At 42.6% G+C, this 26522-nt stretch overlaps 1 protein-coding gene across 1 annotated transcript in view; it reads right to left on the bottom strand.

Moving 5' to 3' along the window:
* The window catches only part of LOC137369525 (protein APCDD1-like), a 30276-nt gene extending 5430 nt beyond the window's left edge, over positions 1–24846 (bottom strand). The window contains exons 1-3 of the mRNA XM_068030795.1: positions 24242–24846; positions 15629–15809; positions 10038–10569 (exon numbers count right to left, since the gene is read on the bottom strand). Coding sequence (XP_067886896.1) covers positions 10038–10569; positions 15629–15809; positions 24242–24311 — 783 coding nt within the window. The 5' untranslated portion in view covers positions 24312–24846. The remainder of the gene's footprint in view (positions 1–10037; positions 10570–15628; positions 15810–24241) is intronic.
* Positions 24847–26522: the final 1676 nt, after the last annotated feature.

Genomic DNA, 26522 nt, shown 5'->3' with positions numbered 1-26522 from the left:
CCCTCTCTATAATTAGCAAAGGCTGACCTGTTTAAAATGAGATAATCCTTCCACTAAGACAGCAGAGAGAAATTTTGAATAAATGTATTAGTTTTGGTCCGCGAGTACTTTGCGGAATAATTTCAGAGCCCATGGGGTGAGATTTTAGCTCATTCAAACCCATCCACTTGTACAGAATTAAAATCGGGCCCATACTTTCTTTACGTCTCTCACAAGTATAACTTACAGCTGCCACTTTTTACCTTGATGCCCCTACCTTATCTTTCCTCACCTATTGATATTCTTGATCTTATTAACTCGTGGAACATCCACATCTATACAAAACTACCTCCGAAGAGCCACAGTTTCCTCTTCCACGTTGAAGACTTCTTTTTCCCTAAACAACTCTTAATCCCCTATAGAGCCCAAGTGGCCAAAATACATGCAGACTTGCCATATTTGGGAAACTCTTGGAATATTGCTCCTGCATTCTTTGACAAGGAACAGACAATAATTGCCATCTGCCAGACAATCATCTTTTCACCTCCAGTATCCAGCCTAGTCTGAGGAGGTACCTCTAGTCTGTACTGCCTTCTCATTCCACCCCCACCCCCCCTGCCCCATCTCTCCTGAATCTCGGGTGCCCATTATTCATATGTGAACCTAGGTAGGGATGTTGGAAGGCTATTCAAACATGGAGGTTGTCAGAGCCAGGCCAACCCTATCTCTGACTTCCATAAAAACTCACTTTTCAGCACAGACAGGGAGCAAATGGGATTGCTTTTAGTGCAACCGTTATTTTAAAACAAACAAGTTAATGAACAGGTTGATTTATTTTCGGGCATAGTTCCATGGGCATTATTCTCTGGTACTCTGTGTGAGCTTCAGTATACTCTGACTAGTTTGAAGGAGGGGCCCATGTCTAATTCTGTCCTCACCTGATGTCCAGATTTTCCATGGAGTCATTGGACAGGGATTAGGAATGGGACAGCCAGATATTTTCTGAAGTATGATTCATGGCTCCAGAACTGCATCCAACTTAGAAGATAATGGCAAAGCAAACTGCCTGTATATTTTTCATTGACAGGGACTTACCAAACAGATGATACATGTAACAAGCAAATTCAAGAATCCTCTCTGATGTGGGAGGAACTAGTTAGCTCAAAGAAGCCATCATTGTGCATTGAGAGAATCTGAGGTTTTCATTCATTGCTTTGGTCAGTATGACTCATAGAATGAAAGGCTGCACGCAGAAGTAGCAAACCCTGTGCTCTCCAGTAACCACAGAGCATTTGTGCCACATATATTTGTACTGCTGCAGATGAAAATACTAGGTTGCTATGGGGATATTCTTTGTTTAAATCTTATACAGAATGACTGCTGGCAGTGTCCATGCGGTACACCTGATTGCAGAGTAGAAAATACCTCCTTTTCTAAAACCACTTACAATGTTTCATTTCGAACCAGGGAACTATGAGATGTTTGGTGCCATGTCACAGTTGGCAGTATTTTAACTTCAAATCTCCAGTGTCTGGGAGTTCTGTAAAATGGGATCTCCAGTGTCTGGTAACACTTTTTGTGAGCACTTTGCAAAGTGGATTAATACGCTTTGTTCTATTCAATTAAATTCCATTCCACCCAGTTTTTAAAATTTATTTTCTCCCCTAATTCAAGTACTCAAACTGCAAGTTCTTCACCAACCAAATAAATGGACAGACATACCATCCCGGATCTCTACCACCCTTCAAACTAGCTGCTAGGGAGTATGTTATTTCCCTTGATGGTCTCGTCGAAATGAAGAATTTAGCAAGTGGGAAATTGCGGGACGAGGAGTCTACGAGTTATGACCCCACTTGTGTCATTTCTGGTCAATACACCAAGGCACTATGACGAAGGATTGGTGATCAATCGGATTTTAATTGGGCATTTTTTTTCAGATTAATGTTCTGTGGCAACGATAATTGTCATTAAACTCTTTCTATGCTGAGAGTAATCTCTGAGTGCTTTAAAATAAAATTGTGCAAAAAAATTATGTTTAATGCTTTTAAATTAAAAATATAGCAAAGAATAAAATATATTTGTCCTCTTAGGCCATTCAGGTTCCTCAAATCACTTAAATGCCTCACTAAGAGCTTTCTAAATCCATGTGCATTGACACAGTTTAATCTTTATAACAGAAAGACTATACCATAGAGATTAATGGAAATACTCTCACTTTGCACAAAGCCATGAAGAAAGAAGCTCTCATTGGCTGCTAGTTTCTTCATGCTATTCTGTACCATTCCAATATCATATGTAAAAATGTCTTTTTTAAGTAGTTCATAACATGTAGGCAAGGCCAGCATTTATTGCCCACCCATAATTGCCCTGGTGAAGGTAGTTTTGAGTCACTTTCTTGAACCACTGCAGTTCTTGTAGTATAAGTTCACCCACAGTGCTGTTAGATAGTCTAATTGGACTTTTTCCTCAGTAGTTGAACACAACCTTGCGTACTAGGCCATTTCAGAGGGCAATTTAGAGTCAACCACATTGCTGTGGGTCTTGAGTCATATGTAGGCCGGACTGGTCAAGAATTTCCCTCCCTAAAGTGAACCAAATGCATTTTTTATGACAATCCGGTAGTTTCATGATCACCATTACTGGTATTAGATTTTTATTCCAGATTTATTTAATTAATTGAATTTAAATTCCCCCAGCTGCCACAGAGAGATTTGATGCTGCAGGGAGAGGCCCGCCTCGACCCGCGACGCCAAGAAGGGCCCGCCGCATATTACTGGTGGGGGGGGGGGAGGGAACCTCGGTACGGCCACCCCGCCACCAGGTTGCGGGCCCTTCATCTCCATATTAAATGAGCCCTAATGACATTCAAATTAATTTACCTACAGGTGGCGGCCGTCCCACTCCGATATTACGGCCGCCGTTCGTGCACGGAGTTCTGGGCGACAACCTGGTGGGGAGGGGTGGGCAATAGAATCTTCAGGGGCGGGGAGGGGTGGAGGGAGGAGTTGGAAAATCAACTTTAATTGGATGTGAGGATGGTTGGAAGAGGTCGAAGGGCAAAAGATTGAAGGTTGGGGGGAAAGTTTGGGTTTTTGTAAAATCAATGGATGTTCATTTTGGGGCAATGAAATGACCATGCCGGGGAGGGGGGGGGTGGGGTTCGGGAAGGGCCTCCATCTCCTAATTATTTATTAATAACATATTATGTGCAGTCCATCTTTAAAAATTTAAATGTTTATTAAGGGCTTAAAACCTTTTAAAAATGGCGCTGGACGCCGTTGCCGGGGACACGGCAGCTGCCCCCTTACATCATTCGGGGTGGCCGTTCCGCCCCCTCTATTTAAATGAGCCCCCGTGTGTAATATCGCAGGGGCTCAGGGACGTCGCATCCGCGCGAGATGCACGCCGTTTTTAGAGTGTGCCAGCGCAAACTGCGGCGCACTCATAAAATTCAGCCCCATGTTTCTTGAGCATTAGTTGAGGCCACTGGATTATTAATCTCGTAACATAACCACTCTGATACCATTCCCATTCTTTCTACAGATGGTTACATTTGAAGCATAGGGAGCTATGGGGAGAGAAGACTTTTTTTTAACCTGGAACTATATCTTATGTGACAAGGTACAAATTTTAAAAAAGTCAGATAACTGAGGTAAAATTGGTATCAGCCAGTGTCACTGGGTCTTTTTATGCTCAACACATTCCTCCCAGAATGCGTTGGCATTTTGCATAAATGCAATGTTGATACTGCATTCATATATATGTCTCGAGCTCACAACGTCGGCTGACAGAAAGATAGGCTGATGATTGATAACTCTGCCGCCATTGGTGGAGCAAAAGGCGAGGAATGGATAGAAGGCTAGAATCAGCGCACACTCAATGACCTGAATGGCCTCCTTCTGTGCTGTCCTATTCTATGATTCTATATCAACTTTGACCCCTGAGGTGGCAAACCTTGAAGAAATGCTAGAATAAACTGTGGGAAATGTACAAATAGAATCGTAAGATCCTGAATCACAAGGAGACCCCACAGAGGTTGTTCAGATGTTCTCTGATGACCCAGCACTATGGCCAGGAAGATTAACTGATGTGCAAAGATACAAACTTGTCAGAAGAAGGCCAAACAAAACAATGTGTATTGAATTTCCACAAAACAATGAGAACGTTCCATGGTGCATTATGGCGAGCTACTACATCCATCTGAAAAATGGAGACAAAGTTCTTTGATCACAGCCAATGTTTTATCAGTCTTCAGATGAAGCATTATTTTTTAAACAAAACGTTAAAATCATTTTTGAAGGATAGTTTCAATGTTTGCAAGGGCATTTTTGTCTATTCTAAGCACGAACATTCACCAGTACATGTGTGTAATGTGAATCCAGGACGGAAAGCAGGGACTAGTGATGTCAATATGGAGTTATCAGCAATGGAAAAGAATTACTGGAGATTTGTGCTCACAAGATTCATTTGCATTGTTCGGCAATTTGTCGTAAAGAAGTCTTCCTGCAATTGTATAGCGCCTTGGTGAGACCTCACCTGGAGTATTGTGTACAGTTTTGCTCTCCTTAGCTAGAAGGATATACTTGCCATAGAGGGAGTGCAACGAAGGTTCATCAGACTGATCTCTGGGATGATGGGATTGTCTATGAGGAGAGTTTGAGGAAACTGGGACTATATTGTCTAGAGTTTAGAAGAATTAGAGGTGGTCTCATTGAAGCGTACAAAATTCTTACAAGGCTCAACAGGGTAGATTCCGGGAGGATGTTTCCCCTGGCTGGGGGATTGTAGAACCAGGAGACAGAGGCTCATCATAAGTGGTAGGCCATTTAGGACTGAGATGAGAAGGAATTTCTTCACTTGGAGGGTGGTGAATCTTTGGAATTCTCTACCCCAGAGGACGTTGGAGGCTCAGTCATTGAGTATATTCAAGACAGAGATTGATAGATTTCTGGATATTAAAGATAGCAAGAGATATGGGGAAAGTGCAAGAAAATGGCATTGAGGTAGAAAATCAGCCATGATCTAGTTGAATGGCAGAACAGGCACGAGGGGCCGAACAGCCTTCTCTTGCTCCTATTTCCTGTGTTGCTATGTTCCTATGCAATTTTTCTTGGCCAAGTTGAACTGCTGGTAAGTGTGACCCCATAATGAGTGATCATTACATCAGTAACAATATTCAAAATGAATTGATTGCCTGAAACACAAAGCACATCCTGGAGATTATTGTTGAAAAGGTTCATCAGGCAAAGTATTATGGTGTGATCATGGACAGCACATCAGACATCAGCCAAACTGGGCAATTATCAGTTACACTACACATTGTTAATTTTTTTTTATTCGTTCATGGGATGTGGGCATCGCTGGCAAGGCCAGCATTGATTGCCCATCCCTAACTGCCCTTGAGAAGGTGGTGGTGAGCCGCCTTCTTGAACTGTTGCAGCCCATATGGGATAGGTACACCCACAGTGCTGTTAGTAAGGGAGTTCCAGGAGTTTGACTCAGCGACAGTGAAGGAACGGCAATATAGTTCCAAGTCAGGATGGTTTGTGGCTTGGAGGGGAACTTGCAGGTGGTGGTGTTCCCAAGCATCCGCTGCCCTTGTCCTTCTAGGTGGTAGAGGTCGCGGGTTTGGAAGGTCCTGTCGAAGGAGCCTTGGTGAGTTGCTGCAGTGCATCTTGTATATGGTACACACTGCTGCCACTGTGCCTCGGTGGTGGAGGGAATGAATGTTGAAGGTGGATATGAAGGTGGAAGCAATATGGAGGACAAAAAGGAAGGTTTACAGCAAAGAATGCTAGACATTAATAAAAATGCCCTGTAGCAGTCACATGCTGAATTTGGTTGTTTTGATTGCAACTAAATTGTCAGTGTTGTCTGTGACATTTTTGCTGTGTTACAATGTATCTTCGGTACTTCCATTCAACGTTGATCCATACTCAAACAGTATCTCACCCAACCTGCTGCCAAGTGACTGTCAGTGTCAGACACACGCTGGAAGTGCTGTTTTGAAAACATGAAAGTGCTTTGATATCAAATCAATGAATTGCATGATGGTGCCAAAGTACTGGTAAATTATGCAGTTCAGTAAAAGGACAGGGTGACTACATCAAGGCACGGAGCTCTGCATGCAAGATCTTTTCAGGACTCGTCCTCGCGTGTCTTGTTGTGTGGTAAATTCATGCAGTGTAATTTATTTAGAGAAAATGGGTTTTGCATCAGCTCATGTTTCTGCACTGGAAACCATAGGTCAGATGGACATTGAGATAACATTTCCTGAAAAGAGAAGCCATAGGAATAAAGTGATGTTTGAGATCGAATGTCCGGATGAAGAATGCCCTGAGGAGAGATTTAATCAAGATTTGTTCCTTCTATTAATTGATACAGCCATAACCAGCCTGAACAAAAGATTTTCTCAGCTGAACCTCCTTTACAGTTTATTTTCCTTTCTTTTAAGCATTTTTTAAGATGCAGAAAGGCGTCGATGCCAATTTGCAGCCAAGACTGATCCTGTTCTCATACTGAATCCACTTTCTAAGCAATGGTCAATCAGGAATAATCAAAAGCATAAACCTTATATTATTTTCCCATTTTTTCTTCTGAACCTGGGAAGCTAAGGCTAGTTTTCATATTCCCACTGTAACTAAGGTTCAATTCGGCTAACTCAGCATACACTGTACCTGGGACTTACCTGTTCTGTATGGCTTGGAAATACATTATATGGTGCATTAATTATTGAGCCATTAAGGAAACCCATTGTTCTTTCAATGTGATAGGAAAATGCATCTCAGATAATTACTGGGAATGGCTCCTCTTAAGAGTGTTTAGGTTGGATAAAGGCTCCTTTAGAAATTTGCCTCTAAGCTTCTCCATAAAATATTATTGTGTATCTGGAAGACCTGACTGATCACTTATGAAAAATCAATCACCTTTTTGCCGCCTCTTTATAATCCCTCAGCTGAATTATTGGCAGATCTGCTTGTTGTACTGATCCATGTGGACGCTGATCATTTTTAATTACACAGCTGCAATTACAAGTTGTTAGAATTCTTTGGCACCTTTTAGATGGATGGATAATAAGTTTTGAGAATGTAAGAGACCAATATGGAAAGGGTTAATCGGAGCTACTGATGAGCAAATCTGCTAGTTTAACATTGCTATGCTTTGTTTCACACAAGAGTAAATTTTAACTTTTATTTGCCTACCCTGATCCTTAAACCACAAGTAACAAATAAACACCTAATTATCATTTCACAGTTTGTCTATAAGGAAATGTTTAAGCAGATAGTTGTTGAGTGGATAAACGGATTAGGAAATTAAGCATGTGGTTCGAAGATGATACAAGTGGAAAAACAAGTAGGGTTTGTATTTGTAATGGAATATTGCACTTCGAGATGCCACAGGAAAACTTGGAAGTTCACAAGTTCCCAAGCCAAATAGTAATTAGACTTAGATTCACCAGATTCAACTGGTTGAACTGCAGGATGCATATGCTGTGCGATAAGGTAACTGGTACTCACAAATGCAAATCGTAAGGGCACCAGGGTGTTAATTCAGCAAAACAAACTATTTGGTCAAAACATTACAACCTTTTGTCATGTGATTACGTTTATTTAAAGTCTGCGAGACAAAGGGAAATTATAACTGGAGCAGGATGCTGACTATCATGTAATAATGATAAGGGTATAAAGGAGAGGGTCGGCACCTAGACTTGGAGCTATGGTGAACCTTTCACAGATGAAAGAAACCTCAGTTGGCATGGCTTCCATGCCAGAGATAATCCCTGTGGCCTGATTGATAAGGCTGCCTCATAGTGGCATGCTTCCATACTGCTATAGTCAATGTTACTAATATACTTGAAGATGGTCACAAATAAAGTTTACATTTCTTTTATATATATATATATATATAATATCAAAGAAAGACTTGTATTTATACAACACCTTTCATGACATCTCAAAGTGCTTCACAGCGAATGCAGTGTAATGCAGGAAACACGGCAGCCATTATGCACATGGCAAACTCCCACAAACAGCAATGTGTTCATGACCAGATAATCTATTTATATGTTGATTGTGGGATAAATATTGGCCAGGACATCAGGGATAACTCCTCTGCGCTTCTTCAAAATTATGCCATGGGATCATTTACATCTACCCGAGCAAGCAAATGGGGCCTTAGTTTAACATCTCATCCAGAAGGTGGTACCTCGGACAGTGCAGCATTCCCTCAGTACCATACTGGAATGTCGGCCTTGATTTTTTGTGCTCAAGTCCTGGAGTCGGACCTGAACCTGAAACCTTGTAACCCAGAGGTGAGAGTGCTACTAACTGAGCCATGGTGTATGGCTGAGTAACACTATATAACTTCTTTCCCCTGCCAAGCAAATGTTAGTTGGCTACTCGCTGCCTCTGACACAATTCCGAATTGGGTGCAGGTCTAATTTTGAACAAGCCAATGGTGGGTCTCTGAATTTCTAAAATGTAAGCCATACAGCAAAAGTGCAGGGGCTGGATTTTACCTTAGGCAGATGGGAATTCGCCACCAACGTAAAAGTCGGTGGCGAACCCGCTTCCGCCTAGCCCGAGGGTTCTGTCCCGTATTGTACGGGTCCCCAGGCTTTAATTGTCCCGAGGCGGGACTTCCACCCGCTTGAGGGAGGAGGTCCCACCTCAGTGAGCTGCCGGCCAATCAGCGGGCCGGCAGCTCTTAGTCCCAGCAGTGCCCCCAGAAGCGGTGTCCACTGCTGGGATTGCAGACCAGACGCGCCACGGAGCCTGGAGACGAGGTAAGTTGGATCGGTCCTTCCCTGGTGAGACTGGAATGGTTGTTTGGGGGAAGGGGTGGCATCTTGGGTCCTGGGGATGAGTTGGGAGGCGGAGGCGGCCCTCAATTGGGCAGCCTGTGCCCAACTGCCACGATCCCCCATCCCCCAGGGCGCGGAAAGGCCTTTCACGTCCCCAGTACGCCCACTTGCCATGGGTAAAATACCCCTGGAGGTGGGCGAAGGCCCTTAAGTGGCCGTTAAGTGGCCACTCAAGGGCCTTGATTGACCTTGGGCGGTCGGGCCATTTCCACCCCCTCCCCCCGCCCGATTGCCGTAAAGTTGACCGGAGGTGGGAGCGGGGTGGGTAGGCCTACCGGAGCCTCCCGCTCAATTTTACGCCGCCCCCACGCCACCATCTGACCCGCTGGGACGGCGTACAGGTATTTGAAATAGAAATCCAATTTTTCATTCACTCTGTATCTTAAAATTTGGAACTATTGATGAGGGCTTCATTAACATCATTCAAGCCATGATCCCAACCATTTGCCTGCACCACTCCTGCCATCTGCTGCCCTGTGCCAGTCCTGCCATCTGCCACTCTGCCTGTATCCTGCCATCTCCTATGCTGCCCTAATGTTGATTCTTGTTCAGCTATGACTTTTGGCAAAAGGTTGCGCAACTAAATTTCTATTTAGAGGTGGCATGAAATTAAAGAGACTGCTTTAAGCTACAGCACTACCCAACGTTGGACAGAACTATGATTGTGAAACTGTTATATTTGAAAAAGTGGACTAAAAAGAAGTAAGATTATAGAATCATAGAATGATACAACATAGGAGGCCATTTGGTCCATTGTGCCTGTGCCAGCTCTTGGGAGAGCTATCCAATTAATCCCACTCCCCTGCTCTTTCCCCATAGCACTGCCAATTTTTCTTTCAGGTATTTATCCAATGTTATAAATGACATTGGATCAAGAAATAGTAGCTTTTACTAAAAAAAACCTGGATCCAAATTATTACTTCCCATGGCTCTGAATTCAGGGTAATTTGAGATTTCGGGGGTCAGGCTGATAATATCAGTGTCAGACATGAGCAGCACACTACCACATTTTAATGACTTGCTGTTGGCCTCCATGTTTTCTTTTCTACTAATGCTCAATATTTAAGAACAATAGTAATAAGTACATTTTAAAGATGACTAAATTCATAGGAATGTTTTTGTTTGTCAGAAGTTGTAGAGGAACTATATTTAAGGGTAACAGAGGAAGATACCAGCCTCAGGAAATTAGAGTTACCTTAGCATTCTGCAATGCAGGTTGATAGCTGGAGGGTCTGTAATACATCCTCTGGGACCAATCTGTGTGGATGTCCCCCAGGAAGAGCTCTTGCACCACATGCTCAGGATTGTGGTGCCGGTACTGTTTCTCGACCCTGAGGAGCTGCAGTTCGTGCATGGCAAAATTCAGAGCTTGGAAACAGTTGCAGCCAGTCTCATCACTCCACAGGTCGTAGCTCACGTTAGGCTCCCACACGTTCTGTCCTGGCACGAACCCTGGGCACGACCTGTTCAATTTCAGGCTCATCTCCTCAGCTGTCACCTTTTTGTGACAAATGATCTGGACCCTGTGCAGATGGTAATCAGCCTCAGTTCCTCCTCGAATGATCCAGGAAGCCTGGCGCAAGCGGAGTTTCCCTTTGATCACCAAGGTGTAGGTGGGATGTGTACAGTGATTGTCTCCATAATTAAACTGATAAGCTTTGAATGTGTTATTGGAGTAAAATCTGTAGGATCTGGTAATGAACTCAGGACCTGGTCTCACCTCGCAACTGTGGAGAGAGGTGACAATTAGCTTCACAACCAGCAAGGCAATAATATTTGGTTTTAACATAATTTATAAAATTCCATAGTTGTTTGAAAAATAGACAGTATTTTCAGCATGAACCTTAAGAAACAAAGTTACATTTTCTATCTTAAATCCTTCACATGCATTGTCCATCTACATCAGCCAAGAGGTTGGGAGTAAAATTTGTTCTTTTTATTTATATTTTGCTAATTGCCCCACCAACAAGGCAGTCAAATTCAGGAGCTGACTCAATACAAAACTGCATTCTACCATTGCATAGCACAGCATGGACAGAGCAGGGTAATTAAAGAACATTGATGAAGCTGTGTACTTCAGTTACACTAACCATCTGGGGAGAATAGTTCTGGTCATCTACATTGCAGGTGTATGCCCTACTAATTGAACAAAGCCAATGAATTCTCTTCAATTAACACCAAATAGAATAGCAAAACAGTTCATTTACACAAACAGTGAACTGTCATTGAAAAAAGTGGATTGTCTTCATACCTCTCCCTTGCAACTGTCTGAGGCTGAAGAGACAGTTCATAGCCTTTGTGTCATGATTGACCCTGGAAATAGTTTCTGACCATATATCTGTGCCATTGCCAAGACTGTCTACTTCCACCTCTGTGCCATCACCCAGTACTGTCCCTGCCTCAGCTCATCTGTTGCTGAAATCCTCTTCTATGCCTTTGTTACCTCTAGACATAACTATTCCAATATTTCTGATCTGATGAACTGTTCTGATGAAAGGTCATAGACCTGAAACGTTAACTCTGTTTCTCTCTCCACAGATGCTGCCAGACCTGCTGAGTATTTCCAGCACTTTCTGTTTTTATTTCAGATTTCCAGCATCCACAGTATTTTGCTTTTATTCCAACACTCTCCTGACTGGCCTCTCATCTTCCACCCTACATAAACTTGAGTTCATCCAAAACTCAGCTGCTTGTATCCTAACTCACACCTGTGTTTGTGGACCTACATTGGGTTCTGGCCTGGAATCGCCTCAATTTTAAAATTCTCATCCTTGTTTTCAAATCCCACCTTGGCCTCACCCTCCCTATCTTTGCAACCTCCTTCAACCCTGCAACTCTCCGAGATCTCTGCGCTCCCCTAATCTGGCCTCACGTGCATCCCTGATTTAAATGACTCCACCATCGGTGGCCATACCTTGAGCTGCCTAGGCCCTAAGCTCTGAAATTCCTTCCCTAAATCTCTCTTCCTCTCTACCTCACTTTGCTCCTGTAAAACGCTCCTTAACCTACCTTTTTGATCAAGCTTTTGGTCATCTGTGCAAATATGCTGTGGCTCGGTGTTAAATTTTGTTTGATAACACTCCTGAGATACAGCTTGGAATGTTTTACTATATTAATGGCACTATATCAATGAAAGTTGTTGTGGTTGTTGTGGCCATTGTGTCAGATTGTTAAATTGCAGCCAATAGAAAAAGCAATCCAACAACACTCCCTTTGTAGCCACCAGGCAGAAGAATCAAACACAGCAGCAACCTCAAGTTCAAATTATGGCATTAATCTCAGACAGCTCTGTGTTATACTTAACCCTATAGCAGCTAATGCTGTTACTGTACAGAACATAGGAAAACCTTCCACTCCACAGCATGAAATTCACTATCCCTCACCCACAAAAGGTCATCAAGAGAGTACTGATGAATGCATCAACTGAACAAAGAAATGTGTTGATGTGAACATCAGTAGGATGTTCACCAGATTACAATGATTATGGATGACAAAGATCATTTGGCACAACTTAAATTATCCATCCTGAAGCACCCCACTGTTTCTTAAATAATTCCAGTGTTTATCCCTTAGTTATTCTATTTGGAAATCCATTCCACACATCAGTCTTTGTTTAAAGAAAATCCTGATGACAGTCCTAAAGTTAACTTTACTTGTTTTGAACCTGTGATCCCTTATTTTGTCTCAAAAATTGAATTTAAAGTAGCATTCTGGTTTAATTTTTTCCATTTCTTTAACCATTTCATATACCTCTGTAAGATCACCTCTCAGACTAGCTAAAAAGCTCAAGTCACTTGAGTCTTTCCTCATAACTCAGACCCTTGATACTAGAGATCAAACGCTTCTCGACACTGCCTCCAGAAATTGTGTCTTGTCATCGATGAGCCTGGATCCAAAGGCAACGAACTGGAACTTGGTTCTATCTGATGAGCTGAAATCAGTAACAGGGACTGAACAGGAACAGCCCTATCTACCTCACCCAGAGATGTCTAAACACCATTCCCAAGTCCTCTGCTCCTGGAGTTTCTCCTCAGGATCTGATTCCTGGGATGTGAAGACTGATGAAAAAAGCTGGGGAATGGGTATTATGTGTGGGAGTGTGGAGAGGAAGGGGGAAAAGTCTTATTTTGGGATCAGCAGTAAATCCTGGAGTTTGGATTTCAATGATGACTATGTCACAGCCCAGCATGATTCTCAGTTCACTCTACTCCCACCATTCCAGTCTAAGAGCCGAATCCGAGTTCAGTTGGACCATGAGGCTGGGACTGTGTCAAATCACCAGGTCACTGAATCACTGAATATTTACACATATTTCAAACCACATTCACTGAACCCTGTTTCCAGCAGTTTATTGCTGCGATATCACCTCAGAACTGGTAAATTAATCTTGATAGTTCAGACAGTGAGTCATGGTAAATGGTTGTTTTTCAGACTGGAGGATGGTAGACAGTGGTGTTCCACAAGGGTCAGTGCTAGGACCAGTGTCCTTTATGATATTTGTGACTGACTTGGATATTGGAATACAGAATAAAATTTCTAAATTTGCCGATGATACCAAACTTGGAGATATGGCAGACAGTGAGGTTGATACCAATCGACTGCAATAAGACATATATAGGCTACCAGAATGGGCAGACAAGAGGCAGATGGAATTCAGTGCAGAGACATGTGAGGTGATGCATTTTGGCAGAAGGGATGGGGAGAGGCAATACAGACCAAATGGCACAGTTCTAAAGAATGTGCAGGAACAGAGGGACCTGGGGAGCATGTGCATGGATCTTTGAAGGTCATATTGAGACAGTGGTTAGCAAAACATCTGGGATCTTGGGCTTCATAAATAGAGGTACTGAGTTCAAAAGCAGGGAAGTTATGCTGAACCTTTATAAAGCTCTGGTTAAGCCACAACCAGAGTACTGCATCCAGTTCCTGGTCACCGCACTTTCGGAAGGATGTGAAGGTTCTTGAGAAGATGCAGAAGAGATTTACCAGAATGGTTCCAGGGATGAGGGAATTTAACTACAAGGTTAGAGAAGCTGGGGTTGTTGTCCTTGGAACATGGTTTAAGGTAATGGGCAAGAGATATGGGGGGACGTGAAGAAGAACTTTTTTATGCAGTGATTGGTGATAATGACCTGGAACTCACTGCCTATGATGGTGATGGAAGCAGATGATAAATAATTTCAGAAGGAAATTGAATGGGCACTTGAAGGTAATACGTTTGCAGGGCCACAGGGATAGAGCAGGGGAATGGGACCGACTGGATTGCTGTACAGAGAGCCGGCATGAACTCAACAGGCCGAATGGCCTGCTTCTGTGCCCTAATCACTCTATGGGTTGAATCTTGTGCAGGTGGAGGGGGTCCCGATGCCAGGTCAGCCATTTGGGAGACCCCCAGCTGCGTTTTCCTGCGCACAGGCAATTAACTGCCTGCTGCCACTTAAGGGCCTCAATTGGCTTCTGGCCATTCTTGGCTTTTCCCGCCTCTGACTAAATTGAATTATATCAGGAAGGCGACAGGCACTCCACCCACTGCCCCCACCACCGCAACCGCCCCCCCCCCCCCCCCCACCACCACCACCCTGCCCTGCCTTCCCTTGCAATTTTATGGGCCCCACTTCCTTACCCATCCCTGGAGGGCTGATAACATTCAGCCTTATGACTCTATGACCAGAACAAGTTGCAGTCTGACCAGACCACTATACAGTTTGATTCTAATTTTCTCTATAACATTCTAGTTTTGCTATATAGTTCAATATCCTATTGTTTTGTTGATTGCTGCTGTGCCCTGGTTGAACATATTTAGTGTTGAGTTTACGAAGTATCCTAACTCTCTTTCAGCGAGTTCTGTCTGACATATGTATTGGTAGAGTTGTCTGCTGCACAATTTCTTACATTTAATTGTCAGCTGAACATGCTATGGAACATAGAAAGGTAGAAGATACTGATGGTAATGTTATTGTACAAACAATTAACATGCCAATTCCAAATTTCTCTCCCCAGGCATTAACATCTCTAGTAAAATAAGGCAGTGAGGAATTTGGTACAGGACTGTTAAGTTCTTGTGCAATTAAGTAACTGATATTTGCTTCTTGTTAGTACTTGAGAGTTTAGTAAATTATTGATGTAACATAAGTCATACCACAGATAACTGTGTATAATGTGAGCTGCATGATCAATAATGTGGGATCCCACTAAGTAAGCATTCATTTACCATTGTGTGGAGATGAAATTATTCCAAATTATTTTTGTTATTGGGAAAGTTAGATGAAAGGCTAAGCCCCATTAGTACAAGACAACACCAAGTATGAAAAGAGTAGGCGAGAAGACTGAGTAGGTCAGGAAGTAGCAAGTATGTGATGGGATATTTTAAAAACTGGTAGATTGTAAGAGGAAGAAAAGATAAAGAACATAAAAGTTCAGTAGCTTAGAGATCCTGAAGGAATGAACAGTATGAAATGGCACAAAGTGCCTTCATTTCAATACAGTGAGGATGCAAGAAGGAGGAGACAGTCTAGAAAAGTGTAAATACAGCACAGGAGGAAAAAGAGAGGAAAATGCAGAGAAGCAATGATCATAAAAATATTGATAAAATAGAGAGACAAAGATTGCAATAGAGAGTGGTTGGAAGAGAAGGATTATGTTTTCTTGCATCTTGCCCAGGAGTAGAATGGATATAAATAGAAAATCACCTTGAATTTTCAGTTTGTATTCACTTAATAGAATTATCTGCTTATCAGTTATTCATATAAGTCGAATGGACTTGTAATACAACTGGAGTTTACTCACCTTGTAGAGACCCAATGGCTCTCCACTTGGGGTGGCATTTGCACTGTGATCCTGGCTCCATTGTACAGGTGCTTTAGCATATGATGACATTGAAAATCTTTGCTAAACTTGCCCTGGATCTTCTCAATGGACCTGCTTGATGTTCCCTCTGAGTAGTGGAGAGATGAAGCACTACCCAGTTCTGGAATTAAAAGACATACATGTAGAGTACAAACATAAGTGAACCTACATGAAACACAAATACAGTCCTCGTAATTGAACTCTTCAATACAGGCTGTTATAAAGATTCATATGAAAAGATTCAAATTTATGAATATAAAAAAGAACTTAGCATAAACTTCCCAGGAATAGAATGGTTGTGTATTAATGTTCTTATCGTACCCAATTTTCAGGATCTATATTTTCAAATTAAATTTGTTTTGCCTTTTTGTAATGAATGGACCTTTAAAACTTGCCTTTTGAGCATATTTTGGTAATTTAAGTATGTTAAAAGGCAGTAGCAATATTCCCACTCATCTCTGCACACATCAGGCCTACACTTGCTTCCTTATCCCATGTACATGTACATCTATAATTTTGAGGTGAATAAGTGGATTGACTGTGATATGATTCATATTTTGCTATTTAAGTACATTCTGCAGAAAATGTTGTTTCAACTTGTTGGTTGATTCAGTAATTACGAACAAAACAAACTGGTCAGCTTACTTCACCAGGGAAACAACAGCCTTCCCTGAGTACACTGAGCTACAGAATCCAATTAGTTTTAGAAACACTAATTGGCACATTGACCTTCAGTTCAGTTCCATAAGGAAATGTTGTGCATACAACCACTTTCTCAGAAGAGTTTGCCAGTTACTTCTTCTGAAAGCCAGCACTGAGAACAGGTTAATAGTCTCACTGCAAAGCCCATCTCAATTATCCTCAACTAACCATTCATACAGAGATCCATACAACATCCTCCACCAAAGGTTTGACTGCCCAGTCATTTAGTTGTCCATTTTACCCTTTCTTTTTCTTTCTAGCTACAAGGAAATTCGAGCTGTTTGGGGCTGATTCCCCCCTGCTTTTGCACCTGGTAAATACAATGCAGGAAAAATGGTGCAGAGACCTGTTATGCCAAGTCACCATCACACACACATTTTTGGGAGTATATTACATATCAAAGATGTAGGGGTTGTGACAATACACCTCCAACATCATTTTCCTGGGTCTTTGCCCGAGATGGAGAGCCATTGGGTCTCTACAAGGTCAGCCTTGTGGGTTGCACCCAGTCCCTTCAAAGCACCACGGGATAGGAGGTTCATGAGGCCAGCAAGGAAGGGCAGCTGGGCCAAAGACCATTTGGTAACTATCTTTGATAGCAGCTGGAAGAGTCAGAATCTGGGATCCATTAGCACTGAGAAGCTGGTAGCATTTTTCAGAGGGCAGAGGGTAATCTGGCTACTTTTAATATTTGATTGGTTTTATTTTATATTAATATTTCTTTCAGTATAAGTGTATTAGCTGAGAGCTTATAATTGGCCCCATTGGTTGTGGTGAAGTCTTTCAGCACATTACAAGATTAGAATTGCTTTGGAGCAGGTGATGGTCTCTCAAAGTAATCTGTATCACAGGAAAATGTTATAATTTACATTTTAAACATTAAACTGTTATGGGTTAACACACAGGAATACAATATTGCATAATTACATAACATTTATCTCTGCTACAATGTTCTTTTACAGTATGCAGTGGAATAATCCTAATATCACTGTTCTTCAAATCATGTGGTACAATGCCTCTTCTGTTCAAGTCAAGTCATTTGATTGTACGAGCCAGCAGTGCATGACTGGTGCCGTGGCACTTATTCGCAGCCGCCAAGAAAAACCAGAAAGTCATAAAGAAATGTAATTAACATTAACCCTTTATGTGGAGTGTGTTTCAAGGTAGCTGCATACCGTGAGACTGAAGCAACACTGATAATATGATAAACAGTTTATCTCAGCCTCTTGATGTTGCTAATATAGAACATAATGGAAGTTTTGTCTTAGAGTCATTTACAGCACAGAAGGAGGACATTCAGCCCATCGAGTCCATGCCTGTTCTCCAGGGAGCACATGCCAGTCCCAGCCCCCAGCTCAATCCCTGCAGCCCTGCAAGTACCCCCCTCCCAAGTGGCCATATTATATTATATATATTATATTATAATATAATATCCATATTTAACATAATACTATAAAAAGGATTGTCCTCCATCTGAAATTAGCCAGTTGCTGGGTGAAGAAGTGAGGAAATTGCAAGATGAAGACCACCCTCTAAATCCTCACCCCTAAGCTTGTCAGTTGAGAAGTTCCCTCACTCTCTTCACTACCAATGCATCTAAATGAAGGTGAGAGGACAGGACTTAGGACTTTCCTGCCTCTGCATTACTGATGGAGAAGGTGGCCAGAGGGAAGAAGGTGACAGTGGTGGGCTGGGGGTAGTGGTGGCCAGAGGCAAGCTGAATAATTTTCTGGCTCAAAAGGTAGGAGATCTCCTTCCTGCCCTTTTCCACTACTAACCCTTCAAACTACCTGCTCCTTTTTAGCTGGCTTCATTCAGAGCCTACTAAGAATTACAAGTTCAGCACTTTTAGGGGCTTCTGCTCTCTTTAAAACATCATGTGATACAGAACCAAACCTCACCTTGCCCACGGAGGTGGACTCTGACTGAAGATCGGATCTAATGCTGGGAACGATATAGTTTCTGCCTCAACCATTAACACTGGAACTGAATTCCACAACTTCACAACTTTCTGGGGAAAAATGTTTTCTGTTCTCTGTTTGAAATCCCTTACAAGGCACCTTAATCTAAACTATTCAGTGACTGGAAACACTTTGCTTCTATCTACCCCGTCCTATCCTTTCATACTTCTAAACACTTCCATTCTAAATTGTCCTTGTTCTAAGGAGCAAAGACCCAAATATCAAGTCTTTCCTTCTAATTATATTTGCTCTTCCCCAGCCAGCATCAAATTGAATGTGTGTTTAGCCTCTTTAAACTTCCAATACCCTTCTTACAGTTGGAGCCTAATACTGCCTTGAGTATACTTAATTGAGATCTTCTTGAGGTTTTTTACAGGCTCATCATTGCCTTTTATATTCTGTATTTTGTGATAAAACCTAGAATATCATTAGCATTTTTTTTTACAGCCTTAACAACCTGTAGCACTGCCTTTAATGCCTTGCGAACCTGTATCTCAAAATCCATGTGTTGCTGAACAACACTAGTCTTGCGCCACACAAGTGGTGGGCAATGATCATCTCCAGCAAGAGACAAGAGAGAATCTAACCATCTCCCCTTGACATTCAATGGCACTACTATCACTGAACCCCCAACATTACTATCCTGGGGATTACCGTTGACAGAAACGTAATTGGAGCAGACATATAAACACTGTGGCTAGAAGAGCTGGTCAGAGGATAGGAATTCTGTGGTGAGTAACTCACCTCCTGACCCCCCAAAGCCTGTTCACCATCTGCAAGGCACAAGTCAGGGGTGTGTTGGAATACTCTCCACTTGCCTGGATGAATGCAATTCCAACAACACTCATAGAGCTCGACAACATCCAGGACAAAGCCGCCCACTTGATGGGCACCCCATCCACCACCTTAAACACTCACTCCCTCCACCACCACGCAAAGTGTCAGCAGCGTGTACCATCTACAAAATGCCCTGCAGCAACTCGCCAACACTCACTTTGACAGCACCTTCCAAACTCACGACCTTTACCACCTAGAAGGACAAGGGCAGCATGGTAATACCACCACCTACAGGTTCCCCTCCAAGCCACACACCATCTTGACTTGGAACTATATTGTCATTCCTTCACTGTCGCTGGGTTAAAATCTTGGAACTCCCATCAAAGAAGAACAAAGAAAATTACAGCACAGGAACAGGCCCTTCGGCCCTCCAAGCCTGCGCCAATCCAGATCCTCTATCTAAACCTGTCACCTATTTTCTAAGGGTCTGTATCTCTTTGCTTCCTGCCCATTCATGTATCTGTCTAGATACATCTTAAAAGACGCTATCGTGTCCGCGTCTACCACCTCCGCTGGCAACGCGTTCCAGGCACCCACCACCCTCTGCATAAAGAACTTTCCACGCATATCCCCCCTAAACTTTTCCCCTCTCACTTTGAACTCGTGACCCCTAGTAATTGAATCCCCCACTCTGGGAAAAAGCTTCTTGCTATCCACCCCGTCTATACCTCTCATGATTTTGTACACCTCAATCAGGTCCCCCCTCAACCTCCGTCTTTCTAATGAAAATAATCCTAATCTACTCAACCTCTCTTCATAGCTAGCGCCCTCCATACCAGGCAACATCCTGGTGAGCCTCCTCTGCACCCTCTCCAAAGCATCTACATCCTTTTGGTAATGTGGCAACCAGAACTGCACGCAGTATTCCAAATGTGGCCGAACCAAAGTCTTATACAACTGTAGCATGACCTGCCAACCCTTGTACTCAATACCCCTAATAGCACTGTGTGTGTACCTATACCACATGGACTGCAGTGGTTCAAGAAGGCAACTCACCACCTTCTCAAGGGCAATTAGGGATGGGCAACAATTCCTGGCCTTGCTAGCATCCCTCAGATCCCATGAATGAATAAAAAAAAATCTACTCCCATCCAGAGTATAAATTACAGCTGTTATCTTTAACCAAATGAATCACCTCACACTTACTGATACTGATTTCCATCTGTCCATTTAGCCCATTCCCCCATCTTATCAGTATTTCTTTGCAGTTTCCTTTGGTCTTCTAAATAATTATCAAAGGCATCATGTGCAAATGTTATCGACATTCTCTCTGGGCCTATATTGAAATCATTGATATACACAGTGAACAGAAGTGGCCACAAGAAAACACAAGAAGACAAGAGATAGGAGCAAGAGTAGACCATATGGCCCATCGAGCCTGCTTCGCCATTCAAAACGATCATGGCTGATCTTAGGATTCAACTCCACTTTCCCACCCACCATACCCCAAAACTAAACATTGGGAACACCATAACCCACTTTCAACCACTCTGAAAAGCTCATAACCAGATATAGCATCATCTCCACCCTTGTAAACCTGCTTGAGGAAGGAATCCTGTACACATTTAGGAATTTCATTCTCTTTCTTCCATTTACTCCTTATCTGTCCCAATCTTCTTGAATGGGGTTGAGGTAGATTCTTTCCTTCTTCCCTTATGACAATGGTCTTTGACAAGGTGTCACAGACCTTAGCTAGTAGTCTTCTTGGATACCTAGACTGTTTACCAAAGCTAAATTTTCAGTCGAATTTCAGACTGTGGAATGAAGTGGAGTGAGATTCTCTGGAGGTCGTAGTCTCACAGCACTTTCTGACACGGTGTGGAGTTTAAATTCAGTGCAGCATCAAACCAATTGACAAAATGCTCATGGGATCCACTAGACCCCTGGTTATGCTTGCAACTTAATTTCCTGCAGCTGAAATGATTAGAGAGAAGAGACTCTCCCCTCCCTGTTCTCTAAATATTCAAATTTCTAACTGACGAGAGCGCATGTTGTGCAAGTATAAATTCTGGTTAGTGCATACTTGTCTCCTGAAGAGTTCCAGCTAGGCAGAATCAACGTGAAACAGGCTGTGCCTGGCTGGACCCTAAACTGCAAGTCGCAATCTCAGATTTATTAAGTGAATCATTAAAGATTTTATTTTGAACCATAGAAGATTACAGCAGATGATTTTATCCAGCCCTTTGTGTGTTTACTTGTTCTTCGATGGAACAATCTAGAGCTAATGATATTGTCCTGCTTTCTCCTCAAAGCTTTCTGCTTCAAATATTGACCTGTTTTTCCATAAAAGTTGCAATGGTTTCTGCTACAACTACTCCCTGTGGCAAAGCATTACGTGCTCCAACAACCTTCCATGTCATGATATTTCTTCCAATCTCTCTCTCCTTAGCAACATGTTTAAATTAATGACCCCCCCTTGTCACTGACTCCCCAGCCAGAGGATAAAAGAAGAAATGTTACCTTTCAGTATGTAATGTACTCTTGCTGAATCTGATGTGACTCAGTCATTTAATTGACTTGAAATAAGCAGCCATGCCTTCATTAACTCAACTATTACAATGACTTTCAAAACCCATCTCTTTGCTGCAGCTTTTGCTCACCTTATGGAATCTATTTCTTTGGTTTAGAATCCATTTTTGCGAAGTGCCTTGGAATTGATTTTCATTCTAAATGTGTTATATAGAAGTTCAAGCTGTTAAGGGAACTTTGAAAGCAGAGCCTGTGTTGAGGAGATAGCCTCAGAATTACAGAGTGTGAGGTCACAAACTGGAACTGGAGAATAGAACTAGGGGGTTCTGGGGATAGAATGAAAGATGCAGATAGAATGGAGACAGAGATGATAGCATAAAGCACAAAAAGGCAGAACAGAGTTAGTGAACATGGGAAAGCATCGAATCAGGGGTGTCCATACAGCCAATCGAGCCCAGTCCTTCCACAGGCCATATACAATCCAGCAGAGTCTCCCCAACTTATTTCCCCACATGCGGAAAAGTCCTGCCAAGTCTCTTCTTTACATCCTAAATGCAGTCATAAAAAAACTGCACTCTATCTGTGTACACTTACTCCTCCAGCAATCAGCCCTGGAGAAAAACAAAGTGGAAGGGGTGTGGGGTGGAGATTAGATTTTAAAAAAAGATCTAAAGATGTACTGATTTTATTAAGGGAAGCGGGATCTGGGAGATAAGCCTCTACTCTGGCACCCGTCCAGCTTTTTGACATTGTCTGTGAACCAATAAGCTGCTTCAAGAAAGGCAACAGGAGGCAGCAAATTGTATTAAAATACTCCTTAAAATTCAGTTGGCGGAACCCATAAGAAACTGCTTAGTGCTAACATATTCACCACACTGAATCCCTCCGCACATTGACTTTTGCAAACTGAAAACTGACAGTTTTTCATAATAATGATAGCACAATTAACTATTACTGTGTATTATAGTGATGTGACGTACAATACAACTCCGTTAAATTTTGGAGTTACTTCAAATCAGAAAGGGTTGGTAAATAATTATTCAGTAATGTGCTTTGCTTTAAGTTGTTAAGAATACTCTGAGAAAACATCTCCTCGTCAGACGCAGTTTAGTCTCCTTGATTTAGTTCACTGGTCTGAACGAGATTAAAAAAGTTGCTCTGTAATTTCAAACAGATGGGATACCGCCCCCCCCCCCCCCCCCCCCCCGCTATAATCAGCTCTTCAATGATTCACAGCTCCAGACTAGTTATATTTTGGGTGAACTTTCCCTATCTCCGCATGGAGATGTAGAATTCTATCTCTGATATTTAGTCGAGGAGTTTTTTTTGGCTGATGTGTTTTTGTTGCTAAGATTCTCTTGTACTGCGGAGACACTGAGCAACCAGTAAAGGTCAGGGATTTTTGGATGAATGAAACTGGAGCGATATTGAGAAACGGGAAAAGCCACTCTCAGGTTTAAAGCCAACAAATCTTCAACTTTTAAAGTCAACCCTCAACACAAAACACCGACCTCTCAGAACTCCCTCCCGCCTTAACCTTTTTAAGTGCAAGTTGGAAACTTGCTTAAATTTCAGAGAGAACCCGGAACTCTAAATACATTGAACATAAATAATTTCTACAACAACAAAAAAAAAATCCCCGCACCATTTGGAGAAATGCTGCATACACTTTGAAAAAACCCCTTCACATAGAGCCATGGATTTATTGCCCCCTCCCCGGGTGCAGGATCGATTCCGGCTGATATCTCCGATGTAAACCCCCCGCACTCTCTCCCCCATCTTTTGACAGGTCGGACAAGTCTGCGTGGTCACCACTGAAAAGGTTGCACAAGCTTTACTAAAAAAAGGCAGTCAGCTAAGGTTTAACTGGGCGCCGCTCACAGAGAAAGAAGTGTCACTGGAAATGGGTTATCCATTAATATTAAGCAGTGTTTGCTTGCAACTGCCACCCGCAATATTAAATGTAATGAAGGGTAATAACTACAGGTAAGATTAGCACTGTCAAAATATCACCTCAATCCACTTGTCAGCTGCATGTAGCATCCATTCGAAGACTTAATTTCATAAATTTTGTTAAGAGTATGGATGGGCGTAATGTGTGTGTAACATGCACAAGACACACACACATGGACAAATACACACACAGACATACATGGACAAATACACACACAGACAAAGTCACACAGACATACATGGACAAACACACACACACAAACACACATGGACAAATACACACACACACACATGGACAAATACACACACACACACATGGACAAAGTCACACAGACATACATGGACAAATGCACACACACACACACATGGACAAATACACACACACATGGACAAATACACACACACAAACACACACACACATGGACAAATACACACACACATGGACAAATACACACACACACACACACATGGACAAATACACACACACAAACACACACACACATGGACAAATACACACACACACACATGGACAAATACACACACACAAACACATGGACAAATGCACACACACACATATAGACCAGAAATAAGAAAGATACGCCAGGAAGCAAGAGATCGACTGCTAACTCACCTGGGAGGATTAGTGTCAGCAGCAGGTATGGGAGGATTGGTGCGAGGCGCTGTGAAGGCATCGCTTTCATTTAGTTATTTGTTGTCTGAAGTTCGCCCCAAGCAGGAGAGACTGGGTCCGGGCAACAGCCCCGAGATGTGCTCAACTCAAAAGTCAAAAGGCCGCTGTAAATTGTACTGAAAGTGCCGCTACAGCAAGGCCGGAGCGGAGAGTGGGGGAGAAGTGAGGGATATGATTTGGATTAAAAACAAAGATTGATGTACTTGTCCCTTTCTCCTCCTTCCGTTCTTTAGCCAGAAAGAGCGGCGGTAAGTTTTTCTCTGCTGCTGTCTCGTCTAATCTCTGCTCTTCAGTTCGCAGCCCCTTGTACTTCACTAAACGGCAGGGTGAACTCGATCAGATCAACTGTGTAGAAGTTTCTCTTTTCAAAAAAAAAGTTTCCAAGAAAACAAACTGTCCCTGTTTTGTCTGAAAGTCCCTTACATCTGAGGCAGCTCATCCAGAGGAGCTGTGTGTGTGTGTGTGTGTGTGTGTTCACTCCGGGACTTGCTCCAGTTATTCCTCTGCTCAGCTGCTTTGAGTTTGTCTGTGTGTCTGTCTGTCTCTCTGTGTGTTGAGAGGCCTCTCAGTTCCCAAGCACATCAGCACTGGCTGAGGGTCAGGAGGTGGAGACTCTGCCTCTTCAGCACTGCATCAAAGGGATAGGTTTATGACGATCATTCTTGTGGCATGGCGAGGGGGGGGCTCTTTTCAAAAAGAAGTCATCTTCCACAAAGTCACTTCTCTCACTATTTTACAGGTCTAAATCTCAACCCTTACCAAGTAAAATCACAATTTGCCTCCCAAATGCCCCCTGTAATCTCTGTTAAATTGGCTATCTTCTCATAGCAGGTTCACCGCAGCACCTCCCCCCCCCCCTCCAAATTTTGTTTTATCACTGCCTTATACAATTAGAGAATGGTTACAGCAGAGAAAGGAGGCAATTCGGCCCGTCGTGTCCGTGCCGGTTCCCTGCAAGAGCAACTCAGTCCCACTCCCCCGCCTTTACCCTGTAGCCCTGCAATTTATTTTTCTCCGGATAAGTCAAATAAATAGTACATTCAGAATAAACAACCTTTCCATCCCATATAAATAAACATAGTTATGCTTCATTATTATTTAAGAGATAGTGTTATTTCAATTCAATCCATATTTCAATCTGTGTTACCGATATGAATATAAAAGACTAGATGGCAGTAGTGGGTAAGGATATTATCTCTGAGACTTGGGGCTAATTCCAAACCAGATTGATGGGATTTAAGGCACGGCAAACTGCTGCCACTTTCATGTTGATGCACATCCATAACTGCTCGTCATTGATGGAAAAGTGGCAATATAACTCAGGAATCAGGTCCCGTCACAATGAAGCCAGGAAATGAGAAAGCTCATTGTCGGACAGAGTCTCCCATCGGTTTAATTTATAATCCATCCAGGTGAATGCAAAGCCCCAGGTACAAAATGACCATATGGCCAATTGGAAAGTTCAGGTGCTGGCACACACAAGTGACCTGACAGATCCGTTGGATGAAGAAGTCGATGCCACAGTGGGAGTTAACCTGAGGGGGATTTCACTGCCTCCGACTGCACTGCAATTTTATTTATACCAGTATGTCGCCTCTAACACGAGGTTTGTTATTGAATGCAAGCCTGCAGTGTAAAAGATAGTGAGAGGTTGCATTCATTCACTTTGGCAGCTCCTCACTAACACCCTAAGCTGGAAGTATCGGTTTGACTGAAAGTTGTTGCCCCGAGTTCCCTCACAGATGGTTTCTTAAGCATTGGAGCATCTTTCAGTGTCAATATTGCAATTTCCTCCAAAAAGTTGGAGGTGAGGCATAGAATCAGTCTTCATGAAAGATCACTGTTGGGAAACCAGCAGATTGGCTGGTACTGTTGCTGAGTGAGCCTGCACTAAGCATTTCTTCTCTTGGTTTGACATCTCCAATGCCAAAAATGCTTCCTCCCTTCCATGAGTTTTTTAAAAAATTATGATCCTAATAAGAGATGATAATAATCTGTCATGGACACAATTTTGTGAGCACAAGGAATACACTAAAACTATTACATTTTGATGGTGTGAGATTATCTCTGTGGATGATATGTTAAACCAAGGCTCTCTCTGCCATCTCAGATGGACTTAAAACATCCCACAGCACTAGGCAAAGATGAGCAGAGGAACTCCCCAGTGCCCTGGTCAATATTTATCCCTCAAGCACCATCACTAAAACAGATTATCTGGTTA

The sequence above is a fragment of the Heterodontus francisci genome, chromosome 5 (genome assembly GCF_036365525.1).
Source record: "Heterodontus francisci isolate sHetFra1 chromosome 5, sHetFra1.hap1, whole genome shotgun sequence".
In the NCBI taxonomy this organism is placed as follows: domain Eukaryota; kingdom Metazoa; phylum Chordata; class Chondrichthyes; order Heterodontiformes; family Heterodontidae; genus Heterodontus; species Heterodontus francisci.
Note: the sequence above shows the minus strand (reverse complement) of the source record. Positions and strands in the feature narration are given on the sequence as shown.